The sequence below is a fragment of the Schistocerca cancellata genome, chromosome 4 (genome assembly GCF_023864275.1).
Source record: "Schistocerca cancellata isolate TAMUIC-IGC-003103 chromosome 4, iqSchCanc2.1, whole genome shotgun sequence".
NCBI classification, from domain to species: domain Eukaryota; kingdom Metazoa; phylum Arthropoda; class Insecta; order Orthoptera; family Acrididae; genus Schistocerca; species Schistocerca cancellata.
In genome coordinates this window covers 287,556,403-287,574,915 of record NC_064629.1, presented here as the reverse complement: position 1 = coordinate 287,574,915, position 18,513 = coordinate 287,556,403, and the positions used below count along the sequence as shown (strand labels likewise).

General features: G+C 42.1%; 1 protein-coding gene across 1 annotated transcript in view; it reads right to left on the bottom strand.

Moving 5' to 3' along the window:
- LOC126183451 (uncharacterized) overlaps positions 1–18,513 on the bottom strand; it is a 283,765-nt gene that overhangs the window by 144,575 nt on the left and 120,677 nt on the right. The window contains exon 11 of the mRNA XM_049925445.1: positions 6,161–6,258. Within this exon, the coding sequence (XP_049781402.1) occupies positions 6,161–6,258 (98 nt within the window). The remainder of the gene's footprint in view (positions 1–6,160; positions 6,259–18,513) is intronic.

Here is an 18,513-nt window from a genome sequence, read left to right as displayed (position 1 = left end):
TTAATGAAAGCAGAACATCGTGTGACAACAAACCGAAACAACCTCGGGCTCGCACAAGCCGGTCTGACGACATGATCAAGAAAGTGGAGATAATTGTTTTGGGGGATCACCGAATGCCTGTTAAACAGATCGCCTCCAGAGTTACCATTTCTGTGGGTTCTGTGCACACAATCCTGCATGACGACCTGAAAATGTGAAAAGTGTCATCCAGGTGGGTGCCACGAATGCTGACGGATGACCACGTGGCTGCCCGTGTGGCATGTTGCCAAGCAATGTTGACGCGCAACGACAGCATGAATGGGACTTTCTTTTCGTCGGTTGTGACAATGGATGAGACGTGGATGCCATTTTTCAATCCAGAAACAAAGAGCCAGTCAGCTCAATGGAAGCACACAAATTCACTGCCACCAAAAATACACTCCTGGAAATTGAAATAAGAACACCGTGAATTCATTGTCCCAGGAAGGGGAAACTTTATTGACACATTCCTGGGGTCAGATACATCACATGATCACACTGACAGAACCACAGGCACATAGACACAGGCAACAGATCATGCACAATGTCGGCACTAGTACAGTGTATATCCACCTTTCGCAGCAATGCAGGCTGCTATTCTCCCATGGAGACGATCGTAGAGATGCTGGATGTAGTCCTGTGGAACGGCTTGCCATGCCATTTCCACCTGGCGCCTCAGTCGGACCAGCGTTCGTGCTGGACGTGCAGACCGCGTGACACGACGCTTCATCCAGTCCCAAACATGCTCAATGGGGGACAGATCCGGAGATCTTGCTGGCCAGGGTAGTTGACTTACACCTTCTAGAGCATGTTGGGTGGCACGGGATACATGCGGACGTGCATTGTCCTGTTGGAACAGCAAGTTCCCTTGCCGGTCTAGGAATGGTAGAACGATGGGTTCGATGACAGTTTGGATGTACCGTGCACTATTCAGTGTCCCCTCGACGATCACCAGTGGTGTACGGCCAGTGTAGGAGATTGCTCCCCACACCATGATGCCGGGTGTTGGCCCTGTGTGCCTCGGTCGTATGCAGTCCTGATTGTGGCACTCACCTGCACGGCGCCAAACACGCATACGACCATCATTGGCACCAAGGCAGAAGCGACTCTCATCGCTGAAGACGACACGTCTCCATTCGTCCCTCCATTCACGCCTGTCGCGACACCACTGGAGGCGGGCTGCACGATGTTGGGGCGTGAGCGGAAGACGGCCTAACGCTGTGCGGGACCGTAGCCCAGCTTCATGGAGACGGTTGCGAATGGTCCTCGCCGATACCCCAGGAGCAACAGTGTCCCTAATTTGCTGGGAAGTGGCGGTGCGGTCCCCTACGGCACTGCGTAGGATCCTACGGTCTTGGCGTGCATCCGTGCATCGCTGCGGTCCGGTCCCAGGTCGACGGGCACGTGCACCTTCCGCCGACCACTGGCGACAACATCGATGTACTGTGGAGACCTCACGCCCCACGTGTTGACCAATTCGGCGGTACGTCCACCCGGCCTCCCGCATGCCCACTATACGCCCTCGCTCAAAGTCCGTCAACTGCACATACGGTTCACGTCCACGCTGTCGCGGCATGCTACCAGTGTTAAAGACTGCGATGGAGCTCCGTATGCCACGGCAAACTGGCTGACACTGACGGCGGCGGTGCACAAATGCTGCGCAGCTAGCGCCATTCGACGGCCAACACCGCGGTTCCTGGTGTGTCCGCTGTGCCGTGCGTGTGATCATTGCTTGTACAGCCCTCTCGCAGTGTCCGGAGCAAGTATGGTGGGTCTGACACACCGGTGTCAATGTGTTCTTTTTTCCATTTCCAGGAGTGTATTTCGGGTAACCGCCAGTGCTGAAAAAATGATGGTGTTCATGTTCTGGGACAGCGAGGGCATAATCCTTACCCATTGCGTTCCAAAGGGCACTACGGTAACAGGTGCATCCTACGAAAATGTTTTGAAGAACAAATTCCTTCTGAACTGCAACAAAAATGTCCGGGAAGGGCTGCGCGTGTGCTGTTTCACCAAGACAACGCACCCGCACATCGAGCTAACGTTACACAACAGTTTCTTCGTGATAACAACTTTGAAGTGATTCCTCATGCTCCCTACTCACCTGACCTGGCTCCTAGTGACTTTTGGCTTTTTCCAACAATGAAAGACACTCTCTGTGGCCGCACATTCACCAGCCGTGCTGCTATTGCCTCAGCGATTTTCCAGTGGTCAAAACAGACTCCTAAAGAAGCCTTCGCTGCTGCCATGGAATCATGGCGTCAGCGTTGTGAAAAATGTGTACGTCTGCAGGGCGATTACGTCGAGAAGTAATGCCAGTTTCATCGATTTCGGGTGAGTAGTTAATTAGAAAAATATCGGAGGCCTTAGAACTTGAATGCACCTCGTAATGTTATAACTTAACTACATTTAACACTCTGACAATAAAGTTGACATAAACAATAGATATGGGAAAAAATTCATTCAGTCACACGAACAGGGGAATATGCACACACTTATCGACATTTTCTGTGATGCCTTAACAATTATTTACTTCAACAGCATTTTGTGTTTATATATATTTATTTCATTAATCAATACTACTTCATCACTGCAATTAAAATATTCTTCAGTAAAATACTTTGTTTTATACCAGTACAAAGATCATTCAGTGTCACTTCATTCTGGTGGACAGCTGGTTGGCGACCATGCCCACGTAAAATGCTGAGCAGTAATTACATCAGAGCTGGTATATAACATGACTTCCTTCACAGATGGCCCTGCTTCTGATATGACTGAATAAGCCTATGACCCTATTGGAGAAGGTCTCTCTCTCTCTCTCTCTCTCTCTCTCTCTCTCTCTCTCTCTCTCTCCTAATCCCAATGTTCCCCTGTACAGCCACCTCCTACATTATTCTCAAAATCCACAAACCCAACATTGGACACCTCACGGTAGCTAGTTATTGTGCTTTCACTGAAAGAATCTCTGCTCTTTTTGACCAACACTTCCTACCGATTGCCCAAAGCCCAGCCCGCCATATCAAAGATACCAACTACTTTCTTCTCTAACTCTCTATCATTGAAACTCCATTAGCACCTGGATACATACTTATCATTGTTCATGTTAAATCCCTGTACACCAATATCCCTCCTCCCCAAGGCCTTCCCACTATCAAACATCATACCAATCATATAATCGCACACAACTATTTCTTTGGTGATGGGAAGGTATATTAAAAAAATCAGCAGCACAGTCATGGGCACCAGTGTAGCACCCTCTTATGCCAAACTGTTTATAAAGCATCTAGAGGAAACCTTCCTAGCCTCTCAAAGATTTTGTTTTGCTCATGATCTGGTCGCAGGGCAAAGATATCAAATATTCATTCCTCCACAACCTGAACACTTTCTCTCCCATATGCTTCACTTGGTCCTCCTGAAACAACTGTTCCGCCTTTCTGGACGTTGATCTCCTCCATCTCTCGATGGCTTCATTTATATCTCTGCCTATGTTAAACCCATTAACCACCTGCATTTGGACTGGTGTCTCCCCTTCCGCACAAAAAAATCACTCTCATACAGCTGCAGCGCCTGTGGAAGACATATCTGCAGTGATGAGAATTCCCTTGTGCTGTGTGCTGAAGGTCTCACATATGCCTTCACAGACAGGCTCTACTCTCCAAACCTAGTCTGCAGACAGATTTCCTGTGCCATATTATCAGATGCCCCTAATTCTCCCAACACCCTCAAGAATCAGCTGCAAAGGACCCTCCTCTTTCATGCAATATCACCACAGACTGAGGCAATTGACATATCCTTTGCCAGGGCTTTGATTATCTATTATCATGCCCAAAATGGGTGGTATCTACTCAACATAACTCCAAACCTTCCCAAAGTGACATTCTGTTGCCCACCCAATCTACAGAACATCCTGATCCATCACTGTGCCACTCCCATATCCAACTCCCACATACCTCCTCTTTCTCCCTCTACCCATCCTACCCACCAAACCCCCACCCTAGTTCACCTGTCATTTCCACTTCCCTGTGGAAGACACAGGTTCAAGACCCACGACATCCATCCACTCGGCACTTTCTATTCCAGTCTGGTCACAAGATTATTCCGTCATATCAGAGGCAGTGCCACCTGTGAAAGAAGCCATGTCACATCAGCTATGTTGCGATTTTGCATGTCACTTTATGTGGGCATGGCAACCAACCAGCTGTTCACCACAATGAATGGGCATGTTGAACTGTGTCCAAGAACAAAGTTGACCACCCAGTGGTGCAACAGACTGCTGAGCACAACATGCTCGAGTTCAATGGCTGCTTCACAACCCATTTCATATGGACACTTCCCCCAAGGACAAGTTTTCGTGAACTATGTAGACAGGCATCATCGTTGCAAAACATCCTTCTTTCCCATAATCCTCCTGGCCTCAATTTATGCTAAACCACTGTCCCACAACCTCTACACAATGGTTTCCCCTTCCTTTGTTTTGTCACCCCCTCCAATTAGCACATCCATGTCATCCTCATCGTATGTCACATGCCAGCCTGTGCACCTGCCACCCCTCCCTCCTATATTCTCAGCCTGCGCACCTGCTGCCTCTCACTGAGCTGCTAGCTACCCATACCCAACCTCTCTGCCAGCTTCCCACCTCTTTCTCCCTCCACCCACCCCACCCACCAAAATCCCCATCCTTGTCCATCTGCCAAACTGCTTTTCTGACACTGTATGTCCAGCCAGCATATTGTAGGTGCACAAGGGTGTGTGTGTGTGTGTGTGTGTGTGTGTGTGTGTGTGTGTTTTCTCCTTTACTCCCAACTATTTACACTTTTGCCAGAACTTTCCTTACTATACGTAAAAACAATTATGGTTTCCAGTCTAGATTCACAATTTACAGCTTAGGACCTAAGCTGTTAATGTGCCAACTTCAATCAACTATTGTGGCAGAAACTGAAACTACGAGAAAAAAAGCATTCACGTCATTCAAATGTTGACAAATTAGAAAATTATCCAATATAATGAAAAATGAGTACTACAAAAGATTGTTCACTGCTGCACTCCAGTCTCTCTTATGACCACAAAGTCAATGACACATTATTAAATGGTAATCGTTTTTCTCCTTTACCTCACTTTCTTTCTGCATTACTCTTTAACAATTTGCTTGAAGCTTTATGTTTTTGATCTCCATTGTTCCATCCATTTCACAGGGAGCCAGAGTATTTTTCATTTAGAATTAACACTTACTAAGAGAGAGAGAGAGAGAGAGAGAGAGAGAGAGAGAGAGAGAGAGAGATGATTATCATCAACTAGATTATACTATGGCCCTTTTGCACAATTTTCTTTCGCAATTGGACCTGATCACCTTCCCATGCAACAATTCGAGCAACACTTTCCATGTCTCCTTCCTTTTCTTAGTTCTATTTACATATTCAGACTTTCATGTTATTTGCAAATTTGATCTTTCTCTAGTGTAATGTTCGTCCTTTTCTCTAAAATAAAAAAAAAAAAATAAAAACATTAAATTAAATTAAAAAAATAAAATAAAAAAAGAAACCAGAAGCGCTATCTTTAATTATCATGTTATGTGTGAGAAAATAACATTCTACTCAACCAACAAACTCTGTTAGTTTTGTTTCTGTCTCCATTACTAGTGTGAGATTTTAACAACTGTGGAGTCATGTGCCATTTAATCATCGTAATATGAGTTTCTGGAATGACTCTCCTTCATTCCACAACATGTAATAATTTTTCTTAAAAAAACTATTCCTTTCTCCAATGGCTCTTTTGGTACCACAAAAGGAACAGCCTGGCTTCGAAATAAAAATGATCTTACTATACTGGAAACCTCCTGAAATGTGCAATAGTTCAAACCACTGTAGATAATTTTCACTTGGTAGTTAATGTTTCCCCTGTTGCAGTAAATTTTGTGATTGGTAGTTCAGCACTTTACCTCTGTATGCCCTGTAGATCAATGTGTGTGAAAAATACATAGTTATTAAATGAGTCATTATAGCCTTGTAGATCACAGAAAAAAGCTATTAAAAAACTTGAGGTCTTTTAACTACATCTCAGTAATTGATTTGAATAAAATATTATACAAATGTCACAGGAAACAGTATAACAGATTTACCTTATTATAAGATTAAATATGACTTACCATAAAAGATTTCTGTTTCCGATATCGCTTCTGACATTTAGTTTCTGGACAACAATACTGTGAATCTTTTATGAAGATTTTGAGATGGCCAATAACCACTGTAAAGAACAGAGAATGAGATCTTAACTATTCAGAACAATAAAATGTTGAAGATCACAATTACAGTTACAAATGGTACCTGTACTACATTGTTACTAATACAAACAATTTCCATGAAAGTGCCTACAATTGACTGTACATATCCCTCTTGATGTAGTTGATGTCTGCCAGTGGCCACTGACCACCTGACACCAGCTAGTGCCCACACAGGGTGTCGCGAAACTTTCTGTCATGCACCAATGATCTACAGTATATTTCCACATTCACATTGGCAAATTTATATTTTGAGTGATAAATATACATGCTAAATTACCTGAATACCATGCAGTAACAACAGTGCTGTGACCTGAATATTGAAGTATGTAATCTACAACTGTGGGCAAAATTTATCTGAAGAAATAGGTTACTGCACAGATTCTTGATGTTCTTGTTTTGTTATTAATAATTATATTTATCAGTAGTTATTTTTATTTGAGATTCTAGTATTATTCTTGCAGAGATACAATGAAAGTCACACATTTGAAGGTTACAAGGAGTATTACTTAAACGTTGCAAAACAGAACATCAAAAGTAAATAGTCTAACATTTGCAACATTTGATTCACTTTCTATTCATAAAAGGGTGACAACCATGGAGGCAGCTCAAAACACTTGTGAGATGTATGAGGTGGGTACCAATGAAGAAATAACCACAGAAATCTCACTTAAAGTAGGATTATTTGAGCATGAATTGTTCACTACATTCAGGGAGACAACAAGCTTTGATGCAGAATGTTTTTTATGGTTACCACTATAGTCCACGTCAGCATATCTGATCTTTGGTCATTTAACCTTCGTGAAAATTTTCCGTTCAATGGGCAAGATCCGTAAGTCAGGTGTGGGGGTACTAAATGCTCTAATTCAGTACAACAACAATGATGGGGGTGCCCAGACCTGCATTTTCACTTGATCATTACCTGCTGCTCACCGAGTATTCCTATCCAATATCGTTACAGCTGACCAGATAAAATGCCTTAATGTTAACTATATAAATAGTTATTAATAGGTGAGCCCTAATATAAAACACCTGTTGTAGCAAATGGTAGTGCGCGGTCACCAGAGATAACCTTTAGCATCTGTTGTGCAAAAAGATTGGTGTGCACTTCAAACAAATTCTCTGAAGTGTCTCCACACACCCCCACTGACATTTCAATCCTTTGGAATGATAAAGTTTCAACTGACAAATTCAAAGAAAAATGAGTTGTTAGTGTGATAAGGTTCTATCCGACTTCTGCTACACATAGACTGTGTGCATGCGGCAATCTGTGGAGAAGTAGCCGAGTTGCAATAATGCTGAAATTCCAGCTGATATCACTTTGTTTGATTCGTTTAGATGTCAAGGTTCTATTTGACAGATAGAACACAGTGTTTCTACAGATAAATTTTAGTTACGAATGACAGAGTTCCTAGAGCTCATTTGGAACCTTGTCATATGAATGTGCTCTAGTGAGTGATTTTAGGACCATCATTTCGTAAATCTGACATTGTTTCTGTTATTCATGAATCGTTAGGGCATTGCTGCTCTGGTTTATTGTTTGTGTGGTTTTCATATTAAATAATCATGGATGCAATTAATGACTGGATAGCTGAATAAATAGAAGGTTCCAGCTCACCACCCAATCCAGAAAATTCAGATGTTGAAAGCAGTCCTGATTGCTCCACCTACACCAACTATATGCATGTTCTTCCAGGTAAGTTCCAAATGTAAATACATGCTATGAAACTAATTTATGTTATGTTTTGTTTTATTATGGGACAAACTCAAGGAGACAAAAATACAAACACAAAGAAAAGAAAGCATTTACTGACACGCAGTCATGGAAATCATTGGCAAAAAGAAAACATAACCAAGTTGGAGAGGTCAAAGTGTTCCAGCAAAAAGCACCAACACTGAAAGGTTGCATAAATATGTGCAAATTCAAGTGCAGAGCAAGAATTGAATAAATTGATATGAAAACATTATTTTGTAGTTATTATTAGTTAAGTCACAACGAGAAATAGCACTTTTAACTCAATTCTACTGAGTGAAGTATAACTGTGCATCCAAAAATGAAGAATAATAGAATGACTTATAAAACATTTAGTTTCAAATATTTTTTTAATGTTCAATGAGAAAAAAATCCAGGTAAAAAAAAGGGGGAGGGGGTCGTATACCATGTTCATAAAAACATAGCTCCTGCTAGTAACACACCACCATGTGACAACATAGGTATCAATCAGAACAGTTCCAGGAAGCTTGGCGAGGCTGAAAAACAATAGTTAAAGCAGTATATAAATTTTTTCCAGTTGAAGAGTCACTACTGCAGAGTTCAAAAAGCAAGAAAATACCTTGATCCAAGTTTATCTCTTTTTAAAATGCACTGCCTTTATAAAGATAAATGTTAAGAAGTTAAAACACCAGTCAAGTACAGTATGTATAGGCATATTTTTGTCATGGAATTCAGTTTCGGAATCAATGAGAGAAAATCTAATCGTTGCTACCTATGTGAAGAATACAACGTGTCAAAAACATACAACACATTCACTGAATGTTTAAAAGAAAATTACTGTGAACATATTAAAGAAAAAGAAGAATTGGGAACACTCAGAGATGAGCACAGGAAACAGAAGTCTGCCCCATTGCTTTGCTTTGACCTGCAGTATGTAATCTTGTGTCCAAGAGGAGAAGTTAGTATATATTGTACAAAAGAAAATTATATTTATACGATTTAACAACTCATAATTCATGCAGCAAAACTGTATCTTAAGTCCTGCAGACAGAAGAATTGTCTGGCAGGTTTTGAAATAACCTTGCAGGCACCTTTAAATCCAACCCAGACAAGGTAAATTATGAACACAATATTATTGAGCTGATCACATGGAGCAATTCCTACATTCCCCAGAAACAAAATTCTTTTATTCCCTGTGCTGTTTTGAATTTCCCCAAAATCCTCATGTGAATAAAATTATAATGTTTTAGTTGGTGCCTGGACATTCATACATTCAGAAGAGACAGTGCACACAGTCCACTGGAAAAAATGAGTTTTCCCCCGTCGGATTCCAACGATTATTGAAAAATATCGATCGCAAAATTCCTCTTTAACCACTACAGCTCTGAAATGCAAATTTTTATGACTTTGGATCAATGTTGAAGAAATTTAATTTTCAAGTTCTCATATTCGCACAAGAACATCATTGGAATTTACACAAGGCCCAGCACATATTTCATACAAAATATGATTCATTGAAAAGATTGTGGATACTGTCAACTTGAAATTTTGCCAAGGAGGGGCACAATCAAAGAGCACAACTTTCATTTCTGAAGATAATTAATGTACGGAATTGAATGTACAGTCAATTAAGCCAAAGAATTGAACAACACTAAACCATTACTATCAGAAGAAAAGAAGAAAAATCAGCGACATGCTGAAGTACATGCCTCCTGTGGATCAAGATTATTACTAAGCTTTCATGGGATTACATTTCTTTATGAAAAAATGATACATGGGCTAACTTCATTCTATTGAAATTTAAACAGACACTTTTTTCTTTTTAGTATTCAATTATTTTTCTTGTAAGTAACGATGAAGTTGAATATTTATATAATTATTACCTTTCACTAACCAAAACTTATCATCCAGACACAAACATTAGGATTTAAGTGACTGAAGAAACAAACTGTAGAGGCAGACAACCAATGAAAATGCACGATATGCTTAACAGCACAAACACATACCCATTTCTTGTACTTTTCAGTAGCAGTTTTACAAAGAATGAGGTAGAGGGAAGGTTAATACAGTTATGTTGCACTTTTGTTACTGTTTTTGTAAAGGTTCTTTACAGCCCATTCTGACAAGCACTACCTTGTACTATATCAAGAAAACACTATCGCAGATAGAGTAATGACTGAATAATGAGTTAACGAAACTTCGACATCAATTTACATGAAATGTCTTAGTTGGGAGCTTGTCATTCCAAAGGGTTAATTTGCTGCCAGCATCTGAGATGCCTTTTGCTAAAAGGAACAACCAATAATCAAGCATCAAGTGATACAGTCTGCTGATTTGACAAAAACAGCTATCCAGCTTTGTGTTTAGGTCATCCCCTGTCACACTTCTTCCAATCACGCATTCAAAAATTTAACCTTCTTGGTTGGTTGGTCTTGGGAGTTTGTTGTTGTTGTGGTCTTCAGTCCTGAGACTGGTTTGATGCAGCTCTCCATGCTACTCTATCCTGTGCAAGCTTCTTCATCTCCCAGTACCTACTGCAACCTACATCCTTCTGAATCTGCTTAGTGTATTGATCTCTTGGTCTCCCTCTACGATTTTTACCCTCCACGCTGCCCTCCAATACTAAATTCCTTGATGCCTCAGAACATGTCCTACCAACCGATCCCTTCTTCTAGTCAAGTTGTGCCACAAACTTCTCTTCTCCCCAATCCTATTCAATACCTCCTCATTAGTTACGTGATCTACCCACCTTATCTTCAGCATTCTTCTGTAGCACCACATTTCGAAAGCTTCTATTCTCTTCTTGTCCAAACTAGTTATCGTCCATGTCTCACTTCCATACATGGCTACACTCCATACAAACATTTTCAGAAACGACTTCCTGACACCTAAATCTATATTCGATGTTAACAAATTTCTCTTCTTGAGAAACGCTTTCCTTGCCATTGCCAGTCTACATTTTATATCCTCTCTACTTCGACCATCATCGGTTATTTTACTCCCTAAATAGCAAAACTCCTTTACTACTTTAAGTGTCTCATTTCCTAATCTAATTCCCTCAGCATCACCCGACTTAATTTGACTACATTCCATTATCCTCGTTTTGCTTTTGTTGATATTCATCTTATATCCTCCTTTCAAGACACTGTCCATTCCGTTCAACTGCTCTTCCAAGTCCTTTGCTGTCTCTGACAGAATTACAATGTCATCGGCGAACCTCCAAGTTTATACTTCTTCTCCATGAATTTTAATACCTACTCCGAATTTTTCTTTTGTTTCCTTTACTGCTTGCTCAATATACAGATTGAATAACATCGGGGAGAGGCTACAACCCTGTCTCACTCCTTTCCCAACCACTGCTTCCCTTTCGTGCCCCTCGACTCTTATAACTGCCATCTGGTTTCTGTACAAATTGTAGATAGCCTTTCGCTCCCTGTATTTTACCCCTGCCACCTTCAGAATTTGAAAGAGAGTATTCCAGTCAACATTGTCAAAAGCTTTCTCTAAGTCTACAAATGCTAGAAATGTAGGTTTGCCTTTTCTTAATCTTTCTTCCAAGATAAGTCGTAAGGTCAGTATTGCCTCACGTGTTCCAACATTTCTACGGAATCCAAACTGATCTTCCCCGAGGTCGGCTTCTACCAGTTTTTCCATTCATCTGTAAAGAATTCGCGTTAGTATTTTGCAGCTGTGACTTATTAAACTGATAGTTCGGTAACTTTCACATCTGTCAACACCTGTTTTCTTTGGGATTGGAATTATTATATTCTTCTTAAAGTCTGAGGGTATTTCGCCTGTCTCATACATCGTGCTCACCAGATGGTAGAGTTTTGTCATGACTGGCTCTCCCGAGGCCATCAGTAGTTCTAATGGAATGTTGTCTACTCCCGGGGCCTTGTTTTGACTCAGGTCTTTCAGTGCTCTGTCAAACTCTTCACGCAGTATCGTATCTCCCATTTCATCTTCATCTACATCCTCTTCCATTTCCATAATATTGTCCTCAAGTACATCGCCCTTGTATAAACGCTCTATATACTCCTTCCACCTTTGTGCTTTCCCTTCTTTGCTTAGAACTGGGTTGCCATCTGAGCTCTTGATATTCATACAAGTGGTTCTCTTCTCTCCAAAGGTCTCTTTAATTTTCCTGTAGGCAGTATCTATCTTACCCCTAGTGAGACAAGCCTCTACATCCTTACATTTGTCCTCTAGCCATCCCTGCTTAGCCATTTTGCACTTCCTGTCGATTTCATTTTTGAGACGTTTGTATTCCTTTTTGCCTGCTTCATTTACTCCATTTTTATATTTTCTCCTTTCATCAATTAAATTCAATATTTCTTCTGTTACCCAAGGATTTCTATTAGCCCGCGTCTTTTTACCTACTTGATCCTCTGCTGCCTTCACCACTTCATCCCTCAGAGCTACCCATTCTTCTTCTACTGTATTTCTTTCCCCCATTCCAGTCAATTGTTCCCTAATGCTCTCCCTGAAACTCTCTACAACCTCTGGTTCTTTCAGTTTATCCAGGTCCCATCTCCTTAAATTCCCACCTTTTTGCAGTTTCTTCAGTTTCAATGTGCAGTTCATAACCAATAGATTGTGGTCAGAATCTACATCTGCCCCAGGAAATGTCTTACAATTTAAAACCTGGTTCCTAAATCTCTGTCTTACCATTATATAATCTATCTGAAACCTGTCAGTATCTCCAGGCTTCTTCCATGTATACAGCCTCCTTTCATGATTCTTGAACCAAGTGTTAGCTATGATTAAGTTATGCTCTGTGCAAAATTCTACAAGGCGGCTTCCTCTTTCATTCCTTCCCCCCAATCCATATTCACCTACTATGTTTCCTTCTCTCCCTTTTCCTACTGACGAATTCCAGTCACCCATGACTATTAAATTTTCGTCTCCCTTCACTACCTGAATAATTTCTTTTATCTCGTCATACATTTCATCTATTTCTTCATCATCTGCAGAGCTAGTTGGCATATAAACTTGTACTACTGTAGTAGGCATGGGCTTTGTGTCTATCTTGGCCACAATAATGCGTTCACTATGCTGTTTGTAGTAGCTAGCCCGCACTCCTATTTTTTTATTCATTATTAAACCTACTCCTGCATTACCCCTATTTGATTTTGTATTTATAACCCTGTAATCACCTGACCAAAAGTCTTGTTCCTCCTGCCTCTTGTTCCTCTTGGGAGTAAAGGGGCCAAACTACAGGGTCATTAGTCCCTTTTTCCTCATTCAAATAGGTCTAAACTTAAAAACAGTCCCAAAAGGAGTTGGGGAAAGTAAAAGGCGTAAAACTAACTTCAAATCACATTGAAATACAAAACGACAGAAGCTAACAGAAAGGGGAGAATGTACACTAAAAGGAGAAAGTAATGGAAGGTATTAAAAGAATACAGCAGATGACCTGGGCTGGCTGATCGCAGCAGTAAAAAAAGGACAAGCCAGACATCATGCAACACACTAAAGTATCAAGCTTGAAAGACAAGGATAGAGGAACACAGACAGGGAAAAGGTGAACACCAAGGTGAACAAACAGCAAAGAAACAGTGAGGAAGAGTTAATATGGATGGAGGGTGGAGGCCTGGGAGAGATTGTGTGATACCCCCCCATAAATAAAACATAAAACAACTTCAGCCATTGAGGCACTGTCTCCCAATACCACTGGCAGTGTGGCAGGAAGGTTAAAAGTCTGCTGTAGAGCAGCTAAAATTGGACAGTCCTACAAGATGTGGACGACAGTCATGTGGGAGCCACAGCGACACCTATGTGGGTCCTTGCAACGGAGGTGACCATGTGTCAGCCAAGTATGGCCCATGTGGAGCTGGCAAAGGACAACATAGTCCCTGCGAGTGGCTCACATCGATGACCACCACAAATTTGTTGTCTCCTTGATAACATGTAGTTTATTTGGTGTACTGAAGGTGCACCATTTAGTATCCCAGATCTCAAAAACTTCACAGCAGAAGACCAATCAAAGATTAGTCTCCGGCAGGCCGATCTCCAGAGTTGGTTTACCAGTTATTTGTTTGGCCAGCCAGTCAGAAAGTTCACTGGCCAGGCTCTCGACATGTCCTGGGGTATAAATGAAGGTTACTGAACGTCCACTGTTGCCAAGGACATAAAGAGACTCCTGGATAGTCACTACCAATTGATGGCAAGGAAAGCACGGGTTGAGAGCTTGTAGGCTGCTTAAGGAGACACTTAAGATGACGAAGGACTCACCAGCACAGAAGCAGATATGCTCAAGAGTGCGACAGATGGTTACCAACTCTGCAGTAAAAACATTGCAGCCATCTGGCAAGGAGCACTGTTCAATATGTCCAACATGAGCATAAGTGAAGGCAACAAGACTGCCGACCATTGGTTGGTTGGTGTAGACTATTTCTGAGCCCTGGAACTCACCAAGAATAGAGAAAAAGTGCCGGCGGAGGGCCTCAGGTGGAACTGAACCTTTTGGGCCTTGCGACAGGTCCAGACATGGACAATGGAGGTATACATAAGTGGACACAAATGAAAGGTGGTAGAGGGAAAGTGTCAAGTTCAGTACGAAGCAACCGGACACGAACTGCAAGGAAATTCCCTGTTCTGGTCCGCTGTTGCGGGAGATGGATCATTGTGTTAGGGAAAAGAAGACGGTAATTTGGGTAGTGAGATGAACTATGAATGTGGGTGGTATAATTTGCAAGCAGTAGTTGCCGCCGGAGTTGCATTGGAGGAATGCAGCTTCCCCGAGGAGGCTATTCACTGGGCTCGCCAGGACAGCTCCCATCACAAGCCAAACTCCGAACTGGTGGATAGGGTTCAGCAGTCACAGCACGGGGGGTGATAATGAACCATACACCAGGCTCCCATAGTCCAGACTGGACTGCTGGAGGGTTTTGTACACCTGCAGCAGTGTAGAGCAATCAAAACCCCAGTCAGTGTGGCTCAGGCATCGAATAATATTAAAATGCCGCCAGAACTTTTCCTTAAACTGATGGAGATAGTGAAACCAAGTTACGTGAGCATCGACAAAAAGTCCCAAAAAGCGGTAAGTCTCCACTACATAGAGTAGTTGGTCATTGAGGTAAAGTTCTGGATGGGGGTGGACATATGACGACGACAGAAGTGCATGACAAGTCTTGGTGACCAAATATTGAAACCCGTGAGTGAGAGCCCATGACTGCACCTTTTGTATGGCTCCCTCAGGCCGGCGTTCAGCCACACCAATAGAAGGGGAGCAGAAGGAAATAGAAAAACATCAGCCTACTGTATTTACTCGAATCTAAGCCGCACTCGAATCTAAGCCGCACCTGAAAAATGAGACTCAAAATAAAGGAAAAAAAAGTTTCCCGAATCTAAGCCGCACCTGAAATTTGAGACTCGAAATTCAAGGGGAGAGAAAAGTTGTAGGCCGCACCTCCAAATCGAAACAAAGTTGGTCCATTGTAATATGAGACACAATTTAGGCCGAATGAATGACGATACAGCTACAGTAGTTTGGTTCGAGTCGTAACCTTAGCAGTTAAGCTTTACCACGTAGCTATTGCTATGCGTCAGGCGCTCCGTCCGTATTTATACGGGTGCCCTTCCTTTTTCACGTGCTTCGTCTGGTTTGAATCGATTGCTTATTTTGCTTTGATCTGATAAGTGCCGTTTTCTTTGTTATAGGTGTTTGCGTCAATCTTAAGCTGAAAATGCATTACTGCACTGTGTCATGCATTGTTTGTCGCATTCTGATAGTGCGTGTTTACGGCCTGTCGCGGCTCGCGGCATGACTTGCTTTTGTGCACGCTACCGCCGCGTACAATTAATTAAAAAAAAAAAAAAAAAAAAAAAAAAAAAAAAAAAAAAAAAAAAAAAAAAAAAAGGAGAGGAATCGTCACATTAGCGAAACAATGGCAAGAGACTGCTATTTGTTGTTACTTACACTGCTGCTTTCTTTGATAATGATCAACAAGAATCAAATAATAGACTGCGTATGATAGAACATGTTCTGAACGAGAGTTGGGCGAAAATTTTTCTCCGTTTGAAAAGCTTTGCGGCCGCTTCTTTATTACATCAAATTCTGCACAGAAATTAGAGTCATCTTAGATAAAAAAATCTAGTCACTTGCCGTGCTTCATTTCTGACTGTATCACTATTAGGCATAAGAATAATACAAATATAAACATGACACGATACGTACATTCTTCCGCGTTTGCTGTTGTCTCACTCTACTCTAGTTTCGTAGTTTATTTGGCAGACAGGATTTAAATGAGATAGCAGCAAACACGAAAGAATACATGGCAAAATGTTTATATTCGTATTATTCTTATGGTGAAGAGAATACTGTATGTGATTCAAATTTCATCAGGTTCCTATTAGCAACCATCTCTTCTCACAGATAGGAAAAAATTCAGAACGTAGAGTTGGCCATATTGACAAACATCCCAAACAGTCTTGCCAGTCAGATTTTCGTAGTACACTGAAATTGTGCTACATTCGAAGATGAACAATACGGAATTTGTATTTACTTCTTTGGATAATGTATGAAAATGCAGTGGTCGAAACTCGCGGCGGAGAAAAAAAGCTCGTCTTCAACTTTTTTTTTTAATTTATTTACTGACGCAGAGGTTTTGGCGCCAGTATTTATCTTTGTGCTTACAAAGCATGCATGCGTAGCGCTACATATATTCGACGGCAGAAGTTAGTTGTGGCAGCATGTACCAACATTTTTCATAACTTCCGCTTGCTTTGCACTCGATTCTAAGCCGCAGGCGGTTTTTTGGATTACGAAAACCGGAAAAAAAGTGCGGCTTAGATTCGAGTAAATACGGTATTTGAGGGGAGGTATGAGGATCCAACTGCTAGTACAAGACCATTAACAGCAATTAAAATGAGTGGGACACACGACAGAGCCCTGCAGTACCACATTCTCTTGTATATGGAGTGCACTGTGAGAAGCACTGACGCGAACTCTGAAAGTGTGGAGCGACAAGAAGTTCTGTATAACAATCGAGAGCGGGTTCTTGAGACCACACTCATGCAGAGTAGCGAAGATATGTCACCAAGTGGTATTGTAGGCCTTTATCAGGTCAAAAAAGATGGCAATAAGGTGTTGTTGCTGGGAAACGGCCAATCGAACGGCAGACCCCAGGTGACCAAGTTGTCCATGAGACTCAAGGACCCAACACAACTGCCGGCTCACCATATGTTTAAGCAGCTTGGACAGAATGTTGGTGAGGCTCAAAGGGCGATAGCTATCCACATATAGCAGGTTCTTACAAGGCTTTAGCACTGGAACGATGATACTTTCGCGCCATTCCGATGGCAATTTGCCATCGTTCCAGATGCGCTGGTAATCCACTGACCGATGTTTAATTGTGATTCTCGAAGTCTTCCCGGCATATTGAATGATCGATGAGATTTCGGGATTGCAGCTGGATCATGTAGACTTCTTGCTACGATATTTCGGTTGGCAAACGTCCAGCCATCTTCAGGTGAGTGTCCATCACTGGAGACTGCAAGTTCCCGGAGTCAGCTTTATAGCAAAAAATTGGAGAGAAAATGCAGGCGCATTGGCCTCCATCACAGGAGTGTCCTCTATCGAAATCCGCGCCCTCTGGAGCTACTGTTCTATCCGTAGCACGCAGGTGCATGCGTAAGGTGAAAACTACATGTCCGCCCTCTGTCGGAATGCGCGTCTGCGTCGCTAAAAACAGACGTCAGATGTCGCCAAACATGTCATTATGAATAAAATGTCTTCTCTCAGAGGAAATTAGAGAGATCACCGGGTCCCAAGCCTTGTCCAGTTGAAAACCGCTATCATGATTTACAAGATTTCGCGCTAGGCGTATCTCCACAGATTCTTTAATTACTGAATCCCAGAAAGTTTTCACTGGGGCCAAGATTTTCGTGGCAGAAAAATCTATAGCGTGTCCTGTGGTAATACAGTGCTCAGCTACGGCTGACTTACTGGGCTGCGAAAGGCGGGTGTGGCATTCGTGTTCAACGCACTTTTCATGTACTGTGCATGTCATCTGACCGATGTAAGCTTTGCCACACTGGCAAGGAATTTTATAGATCCCGGCCTTCCACAGACCCAGATCGTCCTTCACTGAACTGAGAAGGGCACTAATCTTCGCCGGTGGCTTACGAAAGCTCCACGTCAGAAGAGCAACATTTCTGCCATGGAAAAGGCCGCATTATGAAAGCTATGAGAAGATCCTCACACAGTGGTCTTACCAGCAGATAAGGGAAACGCTACAGTGCTATTGCTGCATGAGGTTTATAATCAGAAGATCTACAACTTGCTGAGTGAACCAATGTATCGGAAGATTGACAAAGACCCCACAGCGAAAGTGGAGAGGAAAACATCAGCCCTGCTGAATTCTTCTTCTATTCCGCAAGAAGTGGCCAAAAGACTAAGACCTCACAGTTCTGTGCCACCCAGGTTATACGGTCTTCCAAAGATCCATAAAAAAAGTGTTTCCGTTACAGCCAATCGTCAGTAATATTGACGCCTCCACGTATG